Source organism: Chamaea fasciata, unplaced genomic scaffold, assembly GCF_029207755.1.
Source record: "Chamaea fasciata isolate MVZ Bird 193981 ecotype frontalis unplaced genomic scaffold, bChaFas1.0.hap1 SCAF_11, whole genome shotgun sequence".
NCBI lineage: Eukaryota > Metazoa > Chordata > Aves > Passeriformes > Sylviidae > Chamaea > Chamaea fasciata.
The window spans coordinates 10908327-10932014 of record NW_027094096.1 but is presented as its reverse complement, the minus strand read 5'-3'; the positions used below and the strand labels follow the sequence as shown (position 1 = coordinate 10932014).

Here is a 23688-nt window from a genome sequence, read left to right as displayed (position 1 = left end):
GACCTCTGTTCTCCAGAGGCCATTGTTAAACTGGGGCTCTCACAAACAAAGGAAGCTTTAAGGCCACTGACACAGGATTCTGCAGTCTGGCAATTGAAACATTAAACATTCAAAACACAGGCAACAAGCAGTGGATATTTGTTACTAACATAATTTAGTGGCAAATTATAGCTGAACTTGTGATTGTTGGCAGAGCAGCCGTCTGCAAAGGCCAGGGCTGGGAGTGGAGAAAAACGTAAAGAGTGATCTCTGGCAGAACAGAGGGTCCCTTTCGTGGGAGGAATGGTGGGCAGACGGCTGCTCAACGCTGCTCATGTCCCCCTGAATCAGATTTTAACACCATCTCGAGTGTAAGCCAGCAAAATCTGATCCCCTAAAAAGCAGGAAGTTAATGAGGCAAGTCAAATACCAAACCATCACAGAGCACCCCACATCCCCAGGTGTCCAGAAAACCCAATGTCACAGCATTCATTATTATTTCTGTGCTACTGTCATTAGCAAATGAGAAGCAGCACTGGCCATTCCTGATACTTATAGACCTCCCTGGAGACCCTCCACCATCTCACAAGCTCATTTATTTTTAATAGCAGACAACTCATACACACATTTTGAGGCAGAGTTAGGGGTAATTTCGTTTTTTTCTTTAAAAATACCCAAACATTCTTTCTGAACTGCACAGTGTTCACTGTGGTATAGAGATTTCCTTTGCTCTCCTGCCCTGCAACTGAAAACAAGAAATATAGTAACACAGAAAATACCCTTAAATATATATATATATATATATACACACAGAGACACAGACCACATGGAGTCATTTTCCAAACATGCTCCAAAGGAAAAAAAGGACTGAGAAGTCATGCTAACATGATCACCTTCATTCTAGCACTATTTGTTTAGACTATTTTGATTTCTGCAAAACTTCTAGGGAGAGGTCAACAATTCATCACGGCTGCACAGAGATGTTATAGTTTGTTACTATCTGCCATCAAATACTTCCACCTGGCTGATACAGAAGTCCCCTACCCATGAAAATTTTAAAAGTATTTCAACTAGGAGCATTACAGGCAGCCAGAAGGCCAACAGTTGTAAAAAAAAAATAGCATAAAGGGGTTTTAGCATTTCTCAAAGTATCTGTAATGTTCTAAACATTACTTGTTGCTGAACAAGGGACTTCCTAAGTAAGTAGGGAGGGAGTTAAGAGGGCAGCAAGAGAAAGGATAGGAGTGCCTTAATTATCACATCAGCAGATACAAAAAAGAAGAGTAAAAATTAAATTAAAAAATATATAGTTCAAATCATGTGCAAGTGGACTCTCAAACAGGGCTATCTTCCATTTAACTGAAAAACATGTACTTTTTATCAAAGTTGGGAGCTGGCTGACTGAGTGCTACAGAAATGCTTGAAAGCAGAGATGCACAGAGAGCTGAGATACAAGGCAGAGGCATTTGATAAGACAAAGGGAAGGATGTCACTGTCAGCAGGCCACATGGGAACATCCAGGAAAACAACAGTCATAGCTACCAACATAATCCTTTGAATCAAAGGACTTCTGTCAAACCAAAATAATCTCCCTGCCAACATTTCCCAAGATGCTGGTTTGCTGTAATAAAGAGAAATCTTCCCGTGGTGTATGACTGTAATCCTTGACCTGAGCACACTGCTCCTCCAGAGCATCTCCTCCTGCTCTCAGGGCAGAAATTGTGTGTATAACTCCAGATATCCTATATTCTTGTACAACACCAAAAAGTTGAATCATCTTGTATGATGTTAACACACTTTTTTTGCCCACATGAAGATTTTAAACACAGGGAACAAGCAGAAGTATCATAAGAGGAAGCAAATTCACACCACTGTGCATAAACTTTCTCCTGCATGCACCATTTTGCACAGCAAAACTTCTGCTTTGATAAACCTGATCTGATCACTTAAACCCCAGGTACCACGGAAAAAAAACCTCCTGTCATTCACACTTCCGACTTGACAACACTCACCTTCAACATTTCAGTCAGAAACAGATCTTTTTAGCAAAGCCACTAGTTCTGTCATTGTTTTTAGCAGCATATGAACAAGCTAGACATCCTATTTTGGGAAACAGTAGAGGGAATAGTAGGTTTTCAAAGCTAAATCTAGTAATATATAGCATCACTCTTTTGATACACTTGAAATACCTAAAGCAATATTCAGCATGGATCCAGAATTAAGATTTTGTGTGTGAATAGGCAGTCCTTGCCAGGACAATGAATAAACACTACAGAAAACTAGCAAGAAAAAGTTATACTACAGGTTTAAAGAGTTTAGAGTTAACTGTATCTAGAATAACATACCTATTTAAGATGATACTGATGTTAGCAATCACTTTTAATTAACTGAGAAACCTTTCCGAAGGAGACTTTAATCTACCAGCATTTTAATCTTGCACTGGACACTTCATACTTGAAAAAACTAGTCTACTTGACTCCAAGAATACTTCCTGTACCAGATTAGGAAAAAAATATAATTAAAGCAAGAAGCAATTCAAGCCATTCACACAGCATATAAACAAGATAAAGTACTAAGATTATTAAAGCCTTACAGTAAAGCAAGTATTATGGGGCAGAACGCAAACAGCCCATTAAGAACTACAGAAGCAGCAGCACTTTTATAGCTGCCTTTATGTGGTTTGTTCCCAAGTCATTTTCCTTCACCCCGAAATCCTACAGTGAAGAGCATTTGGAAATCAACAAATTGTTTGAAGAACTATTCTGACAGCAGTGTTAAAATTAAGTTCCTAATTATGAAACGGACATGACCTACACCAAGTCTCATCACTAACAAAAACGTCCCACTGGCTAGGTCCTAAGGTGTTCACCAATGCATATGATGCTGCAAAAACAATTTACGGAAGTTTTTCCAAGTTGACATGAAAGAATGAGTCCAAATTTATTTTAGAGGGAAGCTTTAAGTCCTCTTAACAGTTGTTTACTCCAGCTGTAAGTGTAGGTGTTACTAGCTTTAAGAACCAAACATGTTGTTTGTGGTTGCTTTTTTACAGCAAGACAAAAACACTGCATATTTAGAATGAAAAAAAAACCCAAACACTTGCATTTTATTGGAATACCAATACATGAATCATGTTTTTGCAGATAGTCTTCCTCCCTGAAGCATGGTAACATCCAAATGATGGTCAACTTATCACCATGTGGCAGCTGTCCCCTGCTTATGAGCTGCTTCACTGCCTGTACATACTTTTGGTTGCAGTAAGTGGGACTGTGCACTGGAGTAGTCCATCCCTTCTAGCCAACAGATAAAAGGAACAGACTCTTCTGAGCCCACGCTAAGCATCTCAGCAGCATTCACAGTATATTTGTCTATTAAGGTTAAGAAGCCTGAAAAATAAAGACAAACACTCTCATGGTGCAGCTTTACCACGCTGTCAGTTTAACCCAGTAAGAACATGTGCAACCATTAAATAAGCTCAGTGCAGTAACTTAAAATAGTTTCACATGCCAGCACAAAACACAGTTTGCTAAGAGAGCAAACAATAGCCAGGGCTGGCTGACTGAGTGGCATGTATGTGTGAAAAACTAGAGTCGCTTTTCAATTACACAACCTAAATGTATTTTCTGTATTTGCATCAAGTCTGTTCAGAAGCCTACATAAAGTAGAAGTAAAAGAACCCCAAGTCTAATTAGCTATTAGTATAAAAGGCAGTTTGTTCCATGTAAATTCAGCAAAGAACTAACACATTTGCTTTGTTTTGTATTTCAACATAATTACCAACTTTGCTCTAAACCACCAGACTTTACTTGGAGGGGCTTTTTGGGGTAGTACAGGGACAAAAAATAGTTCAGGCTCCTGAATGTCTTTTATGAACTCAAATCCTTAGAAATACCAACCTGTACCCTTTGACACACTATTTATTGCTTCTTTGGTTACTCTTTGCTTCTGCTCCATTAGCACAATGCTACAGAATCATGTAAAAGCAAACAGATACAGCTAAGGAGACAGCAGCACTGAAGACAGTGGGGTCTTTTCCCCAAATTATGGATATGTGACTGAAATACACAACTGATTGACCTCAACTCGTTGTTTCATCCACATTATCTCTGGGGAGGATGGGTGGAAATGGGAGGAGTAGTGGGGAGGCCCATACAGGAATGAGGAACAGGAAAAATGCAATCACTTTATCAGAGCCAATCCCTTTCCAAGGTTTATAGATATAGTTTGTAGGAAATAGTCGATGTAAGGGGAAAAAAAAACCCCAACCAGCTTCTACTTTTCTGATCAAGTCCCTTAAACCATTGGGGCTGGAGTTTACCGCCTGAATCAGAGTTTAAAGAGTTGTCTTACAAACTACCACCAAGGAGAACTCGATGCACACAAAGCTATCCTGGTGGTTTAACTCAACGCTGAAGTAGTATCTGTAAACCTATTCACGACACGGTCAGTATCCCCACATATTAAAGGCTGTCATGACAGTGAACTGCTCAGCCACGTGCCCCTTCCCTTTCCACAAGCACTGCCGCACACTTGTTTAATTAGCCACCCCTCCGACACGTCCGTGGGGTGGTGGTGCTCCGGCTTCCCGTGCGCGCTGCCCCTCCGTGCCGGCGAAACCAGCCCAGGATCACCTCCGGGCCGCGGGGCTGCCGTGCGCCCCAGCCCCGCACACCCCGCCAGCGATCGCCACCTCCGCACCGGGGGCTCCGACGGGGATTTCCAGCGAACGCGCCCGGGAAAGCCTCCCTCCGGCCTCCTCGCCTTCCCTTCCCCGGGAGAGCCCCCCGCCCGCTGCCCTCCGACGTGGCCCAGCAGGACGGGAGAGCGCAAGGGGAGCGGCGGCGCGGCGAGACCCGCGGCGGGGCTGCACCGCCCGGCCGCCGCCGCCCTGCGGACGCGTCCCCCGGCAGCGGGGTCCGCCGGCGGCCGGGGGCGGAGGTCACCGTTGCCAGGGGGATGGAGCCGGCGGTCCCCGCCCGCACTCACTCACAGGATGCCGGAGCAGGAGGTGCACACGAAGCTGCCCACGGTCATGTCGGTGTAGGTGGGGCCCCGCTGGTCGCAGTCGAAGCACTTGCGGTTGGGCGGGAGGCTGCTCATCTCCCGCAGCAGCTTCAGGTGCTTCTCCTCCTGCTTCCGCTTGGCGCTCGCGGCCATGGCCCCGCCGGCGAGGGACGGCCCGGCACGGCGCCGGGCCCCGCTCACACCCCGGCGGCGGCGGCGGCGCTCCGGGGCTCGGCCGGCGGGAGAGGGGCCGGGCGGGCGGGGGGGTGAGGGGAAGACAGGGGAGGAAGGGGCGGGGAGGGCACAATCGGCGCCTGCCGGCGGACCGGTGCGAGAGCGCGGTGGCCGCTGACGCGGACCGGCGGGCCCGCGAGGGAGGGAGCGGGCGGGAGACGCAGCTCGGGGGAAGCGGCGGCAGCACCGGGCCCGGGGCGGCGGAATGACGAGCCCGGGCGGAACCTGCGCGACACCTTTATGAGCTCAGCGAGGAGATGGCGGCGGCGGCGGAGCCCTGCGCGCCCGCCGGCCGCAGCGCCCCCTGTCGCGTCGGAGGACGCACTACTCCACCTCCCGCCCCTCACGCCGCGACCCCGGCCCAGGGCGGCGCCTCCGGCGGGGCCGAGTCACCCCGAGTGACCCGGCGGGGCGGGGGGAGAGGGCCGGGGGGTCAGTCCTGTGGAGAATCCCGAAGGAAAAATAGTGATAAACAGCAAGTGCAGCTAGACTCTTCTCGGGGAGGCAGGGATCGTCTCCCCGCTCCGCGGCGTGCTCGGGGCGTGCTGTTCCCCTCACACCGCGGGGGGAGCGCCAGGCAGCCCCGCCGCCCTTCAGCCCGTCGCGGGCAGCGGGCTTCGTCACGGCCCCAGCGCTGCCGGTGTCCCTCCGTGTCCCAAAAGTCTGGAAATTCAGTCACGGGGCGTGGCGAGGGCGGAGGCGCTCCCGGTCCCGTCAGGGGCTGTGTGTCCCCCTCCCAGCTCGGGTGTCCGGGGTACTGGCAGCGGGGTTGACCCGCGGGACGGGCTGGTGGCCCAGGGTCCGTGAGGTTCCTCAGTCGGATTGCAGCAGGCAGCGGATTTATGGGGAGAACCCCCCCACGAGGTCTGGCTTTCTTGGGACGGAGGTGAGAAATGCGCAGTTTTCCTTTGGGAATTTGGTGGCCGGCTGGCCGTTCCCGCATCAGGGGAGAGAGCAGAGCCAGCAGTCACGTACATCTGGTACCCGAGAGGAAACCCCAGGCAGCCCCTGATCTACAAAATCCGTGTTTGTTCCACAGGGAGGTGCCTAAAGGAATACTTTTCAACAGTGTGCGAAATCAATGTAAAAAAAAAAAAAAAAAAAGTCAATGCACTTTGTGTTTCAGTGATTTCATTTACAAAACACCCAGCAACACTATGTATGATTAAAATCTTTTAAGGTTTAATGATTCCTGACACAATGTATTTAGGGTCAAGTTTTATGCCCCTGACGTCAGTACACATAGGAGCAAGATCTAATCCACTGTGTTTTCCTCATAGTTTTAGTTTAAAAATCTAGGACTAGTTGTTCAGCATCAGTAATCTGTCCTTCTGATTCCTCTGGTTGTGCTAGTTTACAGGAGCTGATCAACCAGTTCTATATTTTAAACACAGAAGGCAATGCTCTGATTTTTGCCCTAGTGTAGATGGCAGGAGCTGTTCAAAGCGAAAAATAATCACTAAATGATCACCAGTGTTTAAATAGCATTCTTAAGAGTAAACAGGAAATATTTCCAGTCTTATTAAGGACCAAATTCTCACTGCTTCCTCTAATTTTTCACTACTCTATGAAATGCTGATATTCTTGTTATTCAGAAGGTTTCATTTATTTTGCCTTTTACGAAACATGCTAACATTGTACCTTTGCCAATGACCGAAATGACCTAAAGCAGATGACCTAAATTTAGGGGGGAAAAAAAATGAAGGTTAAAAAACAAGTTGGTTTTTCTTTCCTGGAAAATCCTTTGGAAAGCAGTGATTGGCCACACACCTGCTGCAGCTGAGAGTTGCTACATGCAACCAGGTTTTGTTTCAGCCAGAGTCAAAGGTGGTTTGTAACTGAAGCAGGAACATGCAGCTTCAACTGCTCGTGTCACGACTGTGCTCACGTGAATGTCACACAGGAACAGCTGCTAATAAAAACGACATCACTGTCATTGACATTGTCATTGTCAGTAAAATGTGGAACTGAGCTCCCAGAGAAAATCCTAGCATTGTTTAAGTCAATCAGAAAGTTCAGGAGGAATCTTATGGCTGCAACTAGTGGATAAATTACCTATGTTAACATTAATGTGGTTCAGAAACCACTTGTTGTAAATTCCAAGCTTCTCCATTCTGTGTCTTATAGAGCAAATTTACCCCAGAAACTACAGAGTGAGACCTCAGGGGTGTGTGAGGATACACTGTGTTACAAATGAGATCCGTGGGATTCAGGTTCTTCTAGACCCTGTGGGCACACCTGCTCCAAACCTTGGGTTCCTACAATCAAGGATCTAAAACTTACCCTCCTGTTTCCCGCAGGAATCAATGCCTAAGGACTACAAGGCCCTGTGTATAACTGGGTGTGTAACACTGTTGACACATAAGAGATCTAAAAACTGGTTAATTTCCAGCCCTGTTTCACCTCCTCACAAGCAATAACATAACTTGTGCTCCTCTTCCACACCCGTGTTTTCCATTTTTTGCTGCTCACAGCTAGCATTAATTCCCTCAAAGCAGCTGGCCTGTGTTTTCTCTAAATTATTAAAGGAAAATATCCAGAAGTAATATTCATGGGAAAAAAAATGCTTCTCTTCAGTTTTATTCCTGGATTTTCTTTTCATTATATTTTTTTCTGTTTCTCTACTCGAGAATCTGAATTTCCATTCCTGCAGCTTCTCTGTCCAAATTTGTTCTTCATTCTCTCCTTCTAATGACCAGACTTCTGCAGTTGGAAATGTACTGGGCAGCTGTTTATTCCAAAAGTGCTTAATCCCTGCTGCACCTGCTACAGCTTTTAGCATAAAAATTAATTTCTTAACAAGAGGTAAAACAATTATTTTTCATGCTTGCAACATTTCTCTTTACATAAGAAACAGAATTTAATATTCCAGTTGTGGGTAATAATATCTGAAAGATGTTGCTTCGGTAAGCTCTTAAATATGGGCCAATAGGGTATAAATTATAATATACAAATACATAATCTAGGTGATTTATTGTCAGGACCAAAAGAAACAAGAGTCTAAGAATGTACATTTGGGAGATGAATAAGACGTTCTCTGTTTGCCACTAGGATTGAGGTCAATAATATCCACTTTAAAGCAATTAACCCAGCAGGATAAGTGATGTGAAAATTATCATGCTGAAAGGCTAATGGGCTATTAAATCCATCTTGCTTCACCACTGATGGGCATACAGAATTAATCCTGGGATTAGGTACATCGGATCGGTGGTAAACTGCTACCTCAATATTTGTATATTGAAGGGTTTTCTGAAAATGCTAGGAAAGAACACAGCCAGAATGTTCACTGATACGCTGTATTCAAGGTTCAGTCCACTGAGCATAAATTAGTGTATCTGTGCCTGGCCTTATTCAAGCAGTAGCTTTTTATTAATGAATAGATACATTTTGGTAAGAGCTCAGAACAAGAGAAAGTCATAGTAATGGTTATATAAATCATACTGCCTGTTGACAGTTATTTAAATCTGGACAATTCAATGCAAGAAAATGGTCAGACCAATATGACTGAATTACAACATTATCTTTACTTGCAATGCCATTTCCCTTGGACATTTCCCATTTCCCATCACCCACTGCTATGACATTACCATAGTAAAAAAAGGTAAATGATGGAAAGCCCTGCCTTTACCTTAACAGCTGTTAATAAGAAACTGGCCTCACACTAAAGAGAAAGGCACAGTCACATCAGCTTGGGATTTTTGTAATGAACAAGTTAGTGGTATTTTTTTAATGTCATCTTTTATTTTTGTGACATATACCTCATTCATTTGTAGTACTCTGGGCTAGGAAATTATTTTCAGTCACCATATGATTCTCTTCCTGCTTTCTACATTGTCCAGTGATGTTGAAAGTTTATCAATATTTCAACTTTGCCCCTTTATTTGACACAGTTCTTGAATTTCCATCATGCCTTAAGTGCACAAGATCATATTTCAGTTTGTAATCACAGACTAGGCAGTGGAAAGAACATGCCTATACACAGTTGCAGTGAAGGCAAAATATCTGTCATAGGAATATCTTGTATGCAAGTCAAATGCATTTAATTTTTAAGTTCATCTTTACAATACATTTATTTTTAGGTTATGTGCCAATGTTTCTAACACTGGCTTTTGTTTGTATTGGTTTATCATTAATCTATAAAACCCTGTAGTGAATGATGCTTTATAAGCTATCACAGAAGTTTTGGTAAAATGATTGTTTCCTGCATCCTTTCAGAGGAACATGCCAGAGGAGAGTGGAACCCTTTAAACCACAGAATGCATTCATATTTGATCCTCTCACAGCAATAGAAATAAAATGGTAAGTCGTATAATATTTTACATTTGCTGGAACATCTCAGAGGAATGTTGGCAATACACAAGGCAGCCCAGTCTATGGGTAGAAGGAAGAAGTTCTGGAACTGATATGAACAAAATGACAAGGATGCAAAAAAAAACCAAACCAACCCAGCTTTAGGAGACAAAAGTGAAAGACAGAACTCCATGGTGATAAGATAGTTCAACTCTTCAACTCTTTTGGTTCTAAATTAGAAGAAGGAGAGACAGAATCTAAACAGACATCTAAACCTCAACAGCTTCTGTAGTATTTGGCTACACAAAGTACTGAACCAGAAAATGCTCTCCCAGCTCTCTGAGCAGGAACAACTTAATTTTCACATTAAATTTTAAAGATTGTAGTTATTTTTTGACCTACCAATGAGATTTGTATTTAAAGCCCAATGTTGAAGTTCAATTCTTCAGTACCTTTTCCACTTGATGAGCATTTCCTGCCTGTTTTCTGTAAAACTCCCATGGGAGTAAAGAGAGGCCTTTGTTGCTTTCCACTAATGAATCTAAATTATTGATTAGTCAGTCTAATTTGTGGAAACTGCTATTGGTTAGTGCTGTCTTAGAAGTGCCTTAGATTAGGCAAAAAGAAATACAGGTAATTTCACAAAGATCTTCAGTGAGGGAAAGTATTAAAATAGATAAGAGAAACAGCATGTTCAGCCAGTGTTCTTTCATTTGCCCACACTTTACAAAAGTCACACATTCTCCTTCATACTTCCCTAGAATTTTCTGTATTTTAATAAACATTCTTTGAGGAACACTAGAGTAGAATTAACTGTTATGAGTAGACATCTTTTGGTGTTCATGGTAACCCTGAAGCAGTGTCTACAACTGGAATCTAGAAAACAGGTCCATAACTTTCTAATTTTCTCAGCAACCTGGTTATATAAAGAATGAAAAAGGACAAAAAGAAAGAAAAAAAAGTGCAGTTGGTTCCCAAGACAGGTCACGAAATACCTGTTATGCACTGCATGATCTGAAACACTGAGACTGTAAATCAGTGACTCCAATGTAGTAATGTTTGAGTCTTGCCGGATAAACAAAGTTTTGTACACTCCACTGCACAAATCAATGAATATAACAAGTGTCAGAATAGCTGAACATCATGGGAACATCCATTTGGACTTAAAATGGGATGAAAAAGAACAGCATCTTTGAGTACAAAAATGGAGATGGATGTAACAAAAGAGGGAAATATAGGAGATAGAGCTCTTAGATGTCAGACATTCAGCTAGAATACAGAAGATAATCTATGTCATGTGAATATGGGAAAATTAAGTTTTTCAGTCACCCCATTTCTGAAAGAAAGTATTTTAGAGGACAACTACAAAAAGAAAACTGATTCTGTGCACTTTAGTGTCATTTTTCTCACTACTGCAATTTTAAAATCTGAGATGTTGTCACCAAGATTTTTTTTCCCATTAATCTTCGAGAATTTGTCTCATTCAAACTGCAGAGAGAAGGGCTTTATGACTGGTGGCAATAACAGATAAAAGTAAAAGCACTAACAAGATGCACAACAGACCAAAAGATTCCCCAGAGAATGTAGCACAGGCTCCTGCAGCTGCAGTGAGTGGATATGGATAATCCCTGGTAGCTGCAAATACCCTCTTAGGGGAGGTTTTCTGCAGAAGCTTAATCTCAATCCATACATGGGAAAAATAATGCTAAACCTAGTAATGGTTTAGCACTTTCTCTCAATGTCATTTTCTTCAGAAGTACAAAAAAACCCCCTTCAAATTGTTTAGAATAGGTGTCTTGCCTTGAACTGTGTTTAACACTGCAAGCCATACTTGTAGTTACAAACAGCTGTAAAAAAAAATTAAGACTTCTTTCAAGAATGCATTCTCTGGTGAAGTGGCAATGACAGACACGTCTCTTGGAAACAATGTGTGGGAATTTCAACTGAGAAGGTTGATTTTGAAAGCATTTGTCAATTAGGAGATGAAAAAGAGAAATGCTTATCTTCATGTGACTTAACCAAAATGTCTTGACATGAAAAAGAAGCATTTTTCATTACATGACAGGAACATTTAAGATTTACTAGTTACATGTTTAAATAAAATTTAAAAAATCCAGAAAACAATACAAAAACCCAACAATGAAACAACCACCAGAAACAAATGAATAATCAATGGCATGTTGTGCATAGTAACATTCCATGTACTGTGTTTTGAAAATGGGAAAAGAGTGAGTGTTCAGAACATTATCACAGCCTGAACTGAACAAAACCTTGGTTTAGTTTGTGGACAAGGAAGAGAATTAATAAATACTCTGAAACAGCACAGTGAATGAAAAATTTGAGATAACGGCAGAAGAAACAGTAGTGTCTTCCTGACATAAACAGGAATTTGAGAAATACACCCCTGATGTCCAAGAAATTTTATACAAATGGAAAAAAAACCCACCAGCAAGGTCCTCTGGGCTACCATGGAAAAGGAAAATTGGTGGGGAGAAGGAGCCTGACAGTCAGTAAATCATCACAAATACGGAAACAAAATACAGAAGCTGTTAGGGAAGCATAGTATTTCCTACAAAGTAGGACTTTTAATCAAGTCTCTTGTAACTGTTAAAGTTTGTAAACCTCTTAGTATAATTTTTTTAGATCTCTCTTCTCAGTTTACCCTGACTTTCCTTAATTATCAAGATCTACTGTATGAATACGCTTTATGAAAACAGAGGTTTTACATCCTGCTCCTCTTTGTGTGTGGTTGTTTCAGACCCCAATGCTTTATTAATGAAGGTCCAGTTTTTCAATTGTTCCAGTTTGATGTATTCATAGCCAGCTTATAAATACTGCTCTGAAACCTTCAAGTCCTTGTCCCCCCTGCACATCCCTCTGTGCTCACAGATCTCTGCCCAGCTGCCATGGGGACGCATGCAGGCAGGAGATAGAGGATTTGGGGGAGCTTTGTGCATTGCTGCACACTACAACTTTGCTGATTAGGAGTGCAAACACTCAAAACTGAACCAACTTAAGCAAAGGAACAATTAACAGAGAAAGGGTTTGTAGTAATTTTTGAGCAGTTTCCATTGATACTGACCTGGGCATTTGCTAGGGTAAACTCATTTTACACTCCTGGACAGAGGTCACTGTTCAAACCCACCTGCCAAAAGCTTTAGCTCTTTCTGTATTTTGTCATTACGAAGTCAGTGAATGTTAAGAGTACGCTCTGAAGCACCATGTGTTTTGTTTCTTTGCTGCAGCCTCTCAGTATTGCCAGGCAATACCCAAATTGCGCTCAGTCCTCTAGACAGCCAGTGTCATCCCCTTGTATAATGAAATCCAAATAACCATTTGTCACAGCTCTTTGGAGTAACATCTTCATGTTAAATGATGTATTGTTATGCTTCAAAACTGGAAATTACCTTGAAGCATAAAATTATTCCTTGCAGGTTTCAAAAATTAGCGAGTAAGAGTCAGATAACTCAGCAGTGTGTACTGTCACTAGCAGCAAATCCTTCCTGCAACAAGGGGGAGTTTTTCTCTAAAAGATTTTGAAGTTTACTCTAAATTTTATCAAACTTTGTTATTTTTGTTGTTATTATTTAATCCTTGGTGATTTTGGTTACTATGAAATGACGAGTATAGTACTTCAAGAAAAAAAAGTTCAAGGTTATTTTTAAATAGCCTATCTTTATATATGATATCAACCAAATTCAACCTGATCCATGATGATATCCCAAACCGTTGATCTTACAGCTGAGCTTGCATTGGGCACTTGAAAAAAACAATTAGGAACTAATTGGTTAGAAAGGAAATTTTCTAAGAAATAAACTATGAAATAAATTACCTAATTCTGAAACCTGGGAATAATCAACAGTTTGCTGCTGGTCTAGATTTCCATGAACTTCAGCAGTCTGCCTGCTGGTCATGCAGCACAGAGCCTGAATCAAGGAAATCCTCAAAACCTAAGTTGGACATCGTGCCTGCAGTCACAGGACACTGTCAGAGCAGATTCCCAGCAGCTGGGAAAAAATGTGCAGTGTTGTGGGTCTTGAAGTGAAACTGGGTGGGCGTGGGCATCTCAGTTCCTCTGAAGTAATCAGAGCAGCAATAGAAGCAATAATGAATTGCCATGGGGGGATCTGCTAAGTGTCCATATGAATGTCATCCTTCTTTTCCTTCTCCAGTTGTTGTCTCATTGCCTAATGGCCACAGGTTGTTGAAAACTGCCTGACTGAAAACATGCTGAAATAGCATCACATGATATTTGAGATAGAAATTAAATATTTAACATATATTTTTACTGCAAAAGAAACATGAAAGAAAACTGAACTGTGCTCTGATATTATAAACAGAAAACGACAGGGGAATCATTCAAAGCTAAACCTATCATCTCCCTAGTAATGAAAACCTAATCAAATTATAAAAGTAGCTCTCCCAAGCTCATTGCCACAGTTGTTGCTCAATCAGAAAGTTTGTGTAATGGAACAGGAAATCTTCAGATATTTAGATTAGGCAACTGTGTTTTTCCTGATTGACTATAAAAAAATTTATTTACATATCCAGTTCCCATCACTTGAAATTAAAGAGAATAATTTCCATTAACATTCAACTAGCTCAACTAATGAAGCCATTTTCTCTCTGGACTCTTTTCCTTCTTGAACATTCTCTGATTTTCACAAATTATTTTGTTCTGATGTCATCCAAAACACTGATACTTTTGCCAGTAACTTAGAGTATAAAGCAGTGCCTCCTAGTGCTACTGAAATAACCACTCAAGTAACTGGATTTCTTTATTTAACCACCAGAACTTTTAGATAGATCCCTGCCCTCTGGTGGTGGGAATGCTTCCCCTGATAAATCCTCCTCTCACATGACTAATTCTGTGACCCTTCCTTAGTTTCAACAGTATTTTCTTAATTTTGCAGAACTGCCTCTGTGGAGGAGATACCCCATAAGAACAGGTTTCAGAACGCTGTTGATTCAGAATCTTTGAACTCCAGCTACTCTGAATTTTCTCTCATAGGTTTGGGTCTAATGTGGGCACTGGCGCTTCCTCCGTGTCTTCCCTTCAGCCTCGAGGAAAGCGCACAGATTTTTCACTGCACTTGGCTTCATTGTTTGACCTATCAATAACCCCTGCATTACTTCACAGATACTTATCCCAAAACTCACAGATATTTATCCCAGATCTGGGTACATCCCCACAAATCTGCTGTCTCAACATGGCACTGAGTCTGTCCTCACTACCTGCTACGTGGCATCATTCTCTAGAAATGGTCAAATAAGCAAGAGCAAAACGTTTTAAAACTTCACAACTTCAGAAACCCATCTCCTGTACCAGTCACAATTATTTAATTTCTCCATTCTCTAAGGTTGAAAAATTGCCAAGGACTCTTTTTCCTCCCCTCCCAAGTGCACGGTACAGCCTACAAAAAGCCACACATACACTGGCAGTGACAAACTGAAGATTTGGTTAAATACTTGGCTAAATATGTGGGCATCATGAAACTATGGAACCTCTTGCCAGGAGCAAAGGACTACAGCTCACCACTGTCTACTGAAACAATTTGCATTAAACACTGTTAAGTTTCCTTGAAGGTAGATATCAAAACATTGTTTCAGAACTGTTTTTTGCAAGTTGCATATTTTTAGTATTCAGAAATGGTACATAAACACTGGCCAGGTAATTTAAATCACTATTGAAAATAACATTTTTAATAGAAACGTCTACCTACTGATGCAGTTCATTTTCGTTTCCTGTATAAAGTAACAAAATTAGCTGCTTTAAACCAAAATGGTGCCTTCAGGACAAAGAGTACTGAACAAAAAAGGTCAGGTAACAACTAATCTAAAAAAGTTACTCAAGTTAGAAAAACAAATGTTGCTCTCATTTATATAAGCATCCCAGACTAATTAAGGGAAAACACAGGACTGCAGAGCTATTGAGATTCCCCTTAAAGGGGAGCTCTCAAGCACGTTCAAAACTCAATGAAATTTTAATCTCATTGGAATTAAATGCAAAATTCCTCCCACATCAATAAATCAAGATTTTTTCTGATAAAGAACATTGGTATAAGTGAGCACAACTGGCAATGAACAGTTCCAGAGGCAAAGAATAAATTTTAATTTCTGTATCAGAAAAGTGAGGTGCTCTAATTGTCCCCAGCTGGAGCAACAGAAGCAAAAGATTTAATGTGCCCAAAATTAACATGTTTGATTATAAACCTGTAAGTTCAAGAGCACAGTCCCCAGCACAGCTGCCACAGACTGGCAGAAACTTTACACTTATTACACAGAAATAGAAAGGGATGATGATGTTTGCCTTCTCCCTAGAGCTACCCTTTTCCCAAAGAAGAGCAGCCCAGTTTTTATGTGCACCACAAAGAGCTGCATTGCAGTTGTGCCTGTGATTTAGGAATCACCAAGAGCCTTCAATAATGCTCTGATTCTGTCACATGGAGCAGCTGTTCCCACCCTGCAGCCTCAAACTATGGCAGGGGCTATTTACTGACCAACTGGTGACCACTGGATCTTTAGTTTCTTGGGCAAGATGAAATGGGAAAAATGCAAAACTAGTGCGATTACATCTGAGGAATCAATTTGGAAAGACAAAACCAATCTGTCCTTGTTGAGAAGTGTTTGTTCTCAACACTAAATGCATCTCTCAATATTAAACTTCAAAGCTCTGATGTAAGAGAACCCAAATAGTTCAGAGCCTCTTTAAAGTTACCACAGCGCTCAGGAAAGTTAAGGACAAGGAAAAGTAGGGCTCTTCTTATGTTCCTGTACTGCATCATCCCCTCCCTCTGCCCTGCACAACACAATGACAACTCATCTTTTGATGTTTTGAATTCTTCATGGCTTTGTATAGCAGCATAACACCAGAGCACCTCATTTAAAATTTTGATTTATCATAAAACCCAAGAGATTGTTATAAGAAATGTCATAAACCAGTAAAAGCTTCGACTTTTCACCAGCAATTTCAAACTCTTGAATTAACACAAAGATAACTGTGAAATTATTGTGTTTTCATCTCCTGCCTTTAAGTTGCAGCAACAATTAACACAAGAATTATTCCTGCACTGTTTTTTGTTAAGAGAAAATTGCAGCAAAACATCTGGTTATTGTAACCAGAAGCTGCAGCTGAAAGCAAGGAGATAGAACTGGGTGCTCAGTCACATCACTGAACTGCTGAGACACAGGGGCAAAGGCACAAACTGAGAACACAAGCAACTTAACAACACTGTGCGAAAGCATACTAAGTTGTTTTTCTCCAATTACTTAGCTGGTGCCAACAGAACTTCTCTTACCTTTCTCAAAATAAAATTACAACACTTTAAAAAAAAAAAAAAAAGACAAAGGATGTAGATGACAGAAACAGACTAATCCCAGAGCATTCACTGGATTTATCTAACATTTGGAGAAAAAGCAAGTCCAGGTTACTAGTGTTTCCTGCTGTTTAGTGAGTTTACAAATGTAGTTTTTGCAATAATAATTGAGCTCGTTAGTGGGTTACAAGAATAAACTGTCCTGATTCCTTTCTGTCAGTCATTATTGACACTCTGCTCTATGTATTGTCTCTCTGAAAGATACATAAAATGTGACTGTGAAAGGAACAACCACTGGGAGACATAAATGCACTTGTACTCGGCACCAATGCAAGCAGCTCACAAAGCACTTTTCAGACAAAACTGCCATGGAATTTCATGAACAATGTTTCTGAGCTGCCATTTTCACCACACTTCGTAGCTAATTATTTCTGTAGGTCTGACAAATCTTTTAACTATGCTGTGGTTTATGGCTACTGATTCAAAAAAACAAGGAAAAAGGTTAGTAATTCAAAGTATGTAAGTGATCCCACTAGTACAGATGTAAACCCTGAAATACATATTGAGTGTCAGAAATTAAAGCACAGATACCACATAAAATGCTTTTCTGACCTTTAGAAGCTTGAAAATAGGACACATTTTTTAATAAAAATTCCTTTTTCAGTCACACCTCTATAAAAACCCAGTCCTTTCTTTCCATGTCCCCAGATTGTCTTTTCATTTGATCTCAATACATTCCATACATGTGCCACGCAGTAAATGGATTTATCTTGCATCATGCAGCTTTTACCAGCACAGTATTCAGTAATCCACTTCTCCTAGGACTTACTCCCTCATTCCAAACTAGAAAACCAAAGGAAGCAGATCTTAATTGTTTCTAAAGTTAAAACTAACTGAAATTTGCTTCTCCATCTCAAATTACATAAATATGTATATAAAAGCAGTAGGTAACTTTGGCTGTAAAAAACCTACCTTCACGATTGTCCTTTTAAAATAGGTAAAGAGCAATAACCTCATCTGGAAACTAAGAATAGCATGAGTAATTTTACCAGCTTTTCACAATTTGCTCTTATTCCCCTGGAATATAGTGACCTTATTGACTTTGCTTATGTAAGTGGTAATAGACTGCCTAGCTGGAATTCTTCATTTAACACAAGCAATTTTATGCATTTTTTATGCTGGGCTGATCCCTCTGCCCTCCTTTTTGTATTGCAGCTCTCACTCGTGTGACCTCTCAGGCAGAGGCAGCAGGAAGGTCTCTCTGCTCTCCAGCCACATCAGTGTTTGACACCGGGGAGATGCAGAGCACTGAGCGCTGGAGACACTCAGGGGTCACACACAAACTCCTCCTGCCTGAGAACACCAATAAATCTCTTTATTTATTGGCCAGCACTCACTGTCACAGCACAGACCCTCCCAGCAGCTGCAGCCAGGACCTTTGGCTGCCAAGTGTCCTTCCCTAAATCCATCTTGTGGGCCAAAGGCCAAGGATGTGCTGCAATGGACAGCACTGTCAAACTTGGATGAATGACCACCGGCCTGATTTCCCCCCTCCTATTAGTGAAGGAATATTCATTTACTTGGTGTCTTCCTTTACAATCAGTGCTCACAATGGAATAAAGCAGGAAACACTTCCTGAACAAATGTCCTACATCCAGCTTCTTCCTTGCAGGGCTTAGACAAATCTGTAACAGACTCTCACTCATTTTTTAAGAAAATTATTCTGATAGAGCTGCAGTTCTCACACATCTGTTGCCCTCTGGTAGACACGCTGAGTTTCTATGACATTTAACAGAAATACCATGCAGGTACCTGAGTTATTCCTAAGTGTCTGTCCATTCATTTGGAGTTACACTGAAACAGCTACAGATGCTGCAAACAAAACAAACACTGATTTCATTGAATCCAGTACTTCAGTCATGGGACCGAAAGTACATGGACTAAAAGAAAAGTACCAAAAAGAGGAAAAAAGCTTATCTTACAGCCTATCATGATATCATGTTCTCCAATTTCTTTAGGTTCAGGTCTTTATGATCCTTATTTTCACTTATTTCTCATTTTGAAATAAAGACATATTTACAAATCTTAAAAATCTTTCAGAGTGTACTCCAACAACAGTAACCAATGTGCATGGCAAATAAAATTTGGATGAAAGCAGTGAGACCTCAGAAATCTGAATCTCCAACAGTGTCAGGATCATCATCACACCTGATACTTTCACAAGGTGAAGAACACATCAATCCAGATGCAATCCAAAGGCTGATGTTACATATGTTAATTCAACTCAGCTTATTAACAATCCTCTCCAAACAATCTCCAAGTAAACATTCATGAAAGCTGTTTCTGTACAGTGAGACTTTGTCACACGTTATTAAACATCACCAAAACTGGTCTCCTGTGATGAACAGAAAAACTTCCCAGCCAAAAGGCAAAAAATCAGATTAAGGGCACTTCTGTTACATTTAGGAAAATGAGCAAACATTAAACATTGTGCAAAAGGAAAAGGCTTTATTTCATACCATATATGATTTGGAAGTTTCAAGCACTGAAGATCAGAAAAACAAAGAGGTATTTTGCTTTTCCAAATACACCTATATTCAGCATGGAAGCCATTGATTTTTAAGATACACTAGAAATGTCTTTTAGCATCTAGTTACTGCTGATTGCCTTTTCAGCTGCCAATCCTTGTTTGGGTTTCGAGTAATCCCAAGGTCTCCTGTTCTCAGTGTATCCATAGAGCTTCCGCAGCGCCACGCGTGCAGCCTCCTCCTCTGCAGCCAGCAGTGTTTCACCAGGGCCTTCAGCTAAAATCTTCTTATCACTTGGGGAAAAAAAACAAAGTTACAACCATTTCCATCATGAAACCATGAGCACTGCTGTGTATCATGAGTAAGACTGGTTTTTCTCCAATGTTTGTGATCACTGATTTCTATATACACACAATGGAAACACTTCCGTTTCTGCAGGTCTTTCCTGCAAAGGTAAGTAATTGTATTTTCAGGAATGGAAACTCAGATCTGAAATGTGCCCATTTCCTGGAAGAACACCACTCTGTTCTTTTATATTCCTAATACAGCACTGATTCTTTACAGCATTCAATTTGTTAGCCCTGATAAAAATATGCAAATTTGTTACTCTGGTTAGCTTAAACAGGAACTGAAGTGCTTTTGTCTTTTCTCCTCCTCTGGTAAGGACGCATTTCAAACTGCTTCAAAAGGACTGACAGAGAAGCTCTCTCTGTTATGAATTATCTGCTCGTGTCTGTTTAACAAACACCAATGGGCACTAAATAGGAGCAGTTCATGAAGAGACACCAGGGATTCCAGAAGAGAAATAATCAAAGTTCCTTTCTTTTTTATAAGATACATCTTAGAAGGTACAGAAACAAAAGCAGAGTAAAACAGAAAAGCCTCCCCATGTGTTCATCTGCAGCTTCTTTAGGAAAGCAGCAGTGGTGTGGATTCTGTCCTGCCCCACAGGAGCGAAGTCACTCCTGGGCTTGGGACACTGACACTGCTGTGGCCCAGTTTACAGTGCTGATAATTTTTAAACTTAAAAGCTTCTCTGGAACTTAAAATGAGTCTCTCTTCCATCCCACCTCCCCTGATGTCTCTTTATGCTTGCCTAAGCCCTGGATACAGCTGTGGTCCCTCAAAGCCATGCAGTTATGCTGTTCCCCAAGCTCCTGTGTCAGGTCACTGAGAATACACCCAGGTTCTTTGGTGCACCCTGTTTAGCCTCTTAATCAGAGACTGTTTCTGTATCACCACAGTGAGCTATGGCCAATGCTGAAATGGCTCATTTTATATGGAAGTTACTATCAGGTTTCTTTTCTGGAACAACTTAACCAAAAGGCCCGAGTAGAAAAGTAAAAGACCATCTTCCCTCCTTCCCACTCCTCCAATTAAACCCATTTAGCTTTAAATTAATATTGCACTAACCAGTACAACCCAACAAAGTAGACTGGCAGAACTGTGCTGACTCCCAGCTGCCTGGTAATTCTTGGTTCTGGAGCAGAGATATTCCTCTTGGTCAGTTCTTCCAGCAGTAAGCCCATAGGATTTACAACTTCCCAGATCTCAAACAGGTCTTTTCCAATCAGCTGGGGAATAAAAAAGTCCTAAACAAGAATATTGAGGAGTTACAATTCATGGCTTGAGATTCGGGTGTCTCCTAATGAAAATACAGTACGAAGAGACAATAACTGATGATGAATTGCTAAAATGAATGGTAAAGCAGCCTCAGTACCCCACCCCAGCGCTCCGAGTCTCTGATTGTGCTTTAGCCATGGACAGACTTGTGCCTGAGGCCAGGTCAGCCCCAGACCCAGAGAAGGGACAGCTCCAGCCTGAGGGACAGGCTGTGACAGCAGAGGAGCTGTGACAATGCAAGGGAATGTGCAAACCCACGGGTCGTTCACCTGTCTGGATCACCCCCTTGTCTGCAACCAGCTCCTTGCCCTTGAGATCATCTCAATGATCTTGGATAAGGAAGAACATTTTAACAAACACTTCTCCATTGCAAAATTAAAAATAAGCGAAAAGGATGACTGAAACAACAATAGCTGCTAAAACTACTTTGTCACACTGAATTTCAATCAAACATTTTTTATGAAATATCTTCAAGGGCTTGCACTCCTACATGCAAACTATGAACTCATCCTTGTTTATACAAAACGGATTTTTTTAAAAATTGAATATATATGAAATGTCACATGGAATAAATTCATTATCTGATAGTATAGTGCATGGAATATAATGCTTTCCCTTAGAAACTTTCAGCAAATATTAATATCACCATCATAAACCAGAAGTGTGTGATTTTATGTACTTGATCGGCCTTAATGAAAAAAAAAACCCACCAAAATCCCAACCCCCAAAACCCCAGCTAAGCACCACCACTACCTGATCTCGTTGTTAACTTGTCTTGTTACAGGTATTGTCAAATTCTGCCAACCTCCCTGGATCTCTCCCCATCCAGGTACAAGCCAGCATTCAATGAACCTACCCTGACAAAGATCCCGGTTCTCTCGGGCCCGCTGCTTTCCAGCAGGGCCCCTATCACAGCGAGGAACGTCCTCTGCAGCACGTCCGGTGGGGCAGGAAAATCCCTGCAAAGTGTCAGGTCCTGTATGGACAGGTTTTGAGCCACATAAGAGACCAGTTCCTGACTGGTAAGAAAATTAACCAGCGCTTCTATGCCCTTTGCAGGTAGCTCTGGGTAGGCGCCTTCGAAGCTCTGCGCCAGGTAAGCGCGGGCGAAGCGCAGCCCTCGCTCCGCGAGTCCGCTGTTGTCCTGGAGCTGAAGAGCGACCGCGTCCTTGTCCAGCCCCAGCTGCCGGCGCCTCGCCTCTTCGCTCTCGATGTAGCAGGGGTTAACAAACGCCGTCTTGAGAAGCTCCAGGGAGAAGTTTTCCTGCACCCGGTGGCTGAAGGCCTGGATCTCCGCGTGGTAATCCCAGTTGGGCTTCTCGGACCTGCGGGCGCGGAAAGGGAACCAGCTCAGGAACAGAACGCGTTACCCGCGGGCACGAGAAATGAAATTGAGCTTGACTACCAAACCCGGTATTTGTAAATCCCTGGGGTCAGACACTGTCGGTTCCGCATCCCCGTCTGCCTGCCCCGTTCGACCCGGGCTATGCCAACCTGCTCCAAAGCGTGACCAGACGGGGCCTAAACGTTCTGATTTCCCCCTCTTTGGGGCCGTCGGACCCCATCTCCGAGCCCCGCCCGCCCCTCCCGCCGCTCACCGCCGCTGCGGAGGCGCCTGCAGCCGCTGCAGCTCCAGGTACGCCCGGAGCCACCGCTTCTTTTCGAGGGGCGGCGCGGTGCTGAGCGCGGCGCTGAGCGCGGGGCCCCGGCCGGCCCCGGCCAGGAGCGGCCGCACCGCCCGCAGGAGCAGCCGCGCGGCCATGGCGGGTGCGGCCAGGGCCGGCTCCGCCCCGCGGCTTCCGGGCGGAAGCGCTGCCGGCCGGGGCGGCGGATCCGGGCACGGGCTCTGCGGCCGCCGCCGCCGGGCACCACGGCCCCGGGGACACGGCGAGGACAGCTGCAGCGCCGGGGCTCCGGCTTGGGCCGCCTGGGCGTTTTCGGCGAGATCCTCAGGTCGGGTCCCCGTCAGCGCTCAGGCCGCGGCAGCCCCGCGGTGTGACCGGGGAGCTGGCAGCGGGTCCGGGGACAGCCCCGCGGTGTGACCGGGGAGAAGGCAGCGGGTCCGGGGACAGCCCCGCGGTGTGACCGGGGAGCTGGCAGCGGGTCCGGGGACAGCCCCGCGGTGTGACCGGGGAGCTGGCAGCGGGTCCGGGGACAGCCCCGCGGTGTGACCGGGGAGCTGGCAGCGGGTCCGGGGACAGCCCCGCGGTGTGACCGGGGAGAAGGCAGCGGGTCCGGGGACAGCCCCGCGGTGTGACCGGGGAGCTGGCAGCGGGTCCGGGGACAGCCCCGCGGTGTGACCGGGGAGAAGGCAGCGGGTCCGGGGACAGCCCCGCGGTGTGACCGGGGAGAAGGCAGCGGGTCCGGGGACAGCCCCGCGGTGTGACCGGGGAGCTGGCAGCGGGTCCGGGGACAGCCCCGCGGTGTGACCGGGGAGCTGGCAGCGGGTCCGGGGACAGCCCCGCGGTGTGACCGGGGAGCTGGCAGCGGGTCCGGGGACAGCGGCGCTCGGCGGGCGTGCCCCAGGGCGGGCCGCCCAGGTGGCGGCGTTTTAAAATCTTTGAGTTCATTCCCACGTGCAAGACAAAGTCCGGTTTTGTGCACTTAGAAGAAGCTTTATTTTTGACTATCGCCCATACAGTTCTTTGTACATCTCTCAGCCTTCATTTGCACCATCAGAGTTCATACAGTGCACCTTCAGTGCAAAGGTCAGG

At 43.5% G+C, this 23688-nt stretch overlaps 2 protein-coding genes and 1 long non-coding RNA gene across 13 annotated transcripts in view; 1 reads left to right on the top strand and 2 right to left on the bottom strand.

Annotated features, from left to right (window-relative positions):
- AGFG1 (ArfGAP with FG repeats 1) overlaps positions 1–5258 on the bottom strand; it is a 35524-nt gene extending 30266 nt beyond the window's left edge. For 3 of the 11 annotated variants that reach the window (XM_066193207.1, XM_066193208.1, XM_066193212.1), the window contains exon 1: positions 4970–5256. In XM_066193207.1, the coding sequence (XP_066049304.1) occupies positions 4970–5136 (167 nt within the window). In that variant the 5' untranslated portion in view covers positions 5137–5256. Of the gene's footprint in view, positions 1–4965 lie in introns of all 11 variants that reach the window. The other 8 variants (XM_066193203.1, XM_066193206.1, XM_066193205.1 and 5 more) reach the window with 5 other exon arrangements.
- A 677-nt stretch (positions 5259–5935) lies between these two features.
- On the top strand, positions 5936–21940 carry LOC136295019 (uncharacterized). The gene is made up of 3 exons (XR_010722585.1): positions 5936–6103; positions 9433–9516; positions 21759–21940. It is a non-coding gene; the product is annotated as an uncharacterized lncRNA (long non-coding RNA).
- On the bottom strand, positions 19312–22739 carry MRPL44 (mitochondrial ribosomal protein L44). Its single transcript, XM_066193215.1, has 4 exons — positions 22573–22739; positions 21831–22299; positions 20765–20943; positions 19312–19644 (listed from the first exon to the last, which is right to left on the bottom strand). Exons 1-4 carry the CDS (start codon positions 22734–22736, stop codon positions 19473–19475), a joined length of 984 nt encoding a protein of 327 aa, XP_066049312.1. The 5' UTR covers positions 22737–22739; the 3' UTR covers positions 19312–19472.
- Positions 22740–23688: the final 949 nt, after the last annotated feature.

Excerpts from the sequence above, each read along its gene's own strand:
- MRPL44 (XM_066193215.1), bottom strand. The coding sequence starts at position 22,736 with ATGGCCGCGCGGCTGCTCCTGCGGGCGGTGCGGCCGCTCCTGGCCGGG. Across the intron at positions 22,300-22,572 it reads CAGGCGCCTCCGCAGCGGCG|GTCCGAGAAGCCCAACTGGG; the intron begins GTGAGCGGCGGG and ends CCGCGCCCGCAG. Across the intron at positions 19,645-20,764 it reads TACTTTGTTGGGTTGTACTG|TGATAAGAAGATTTTAGCTG; the intron begins GTTAGTGCAATA and ends TTTTTCCCCAAG.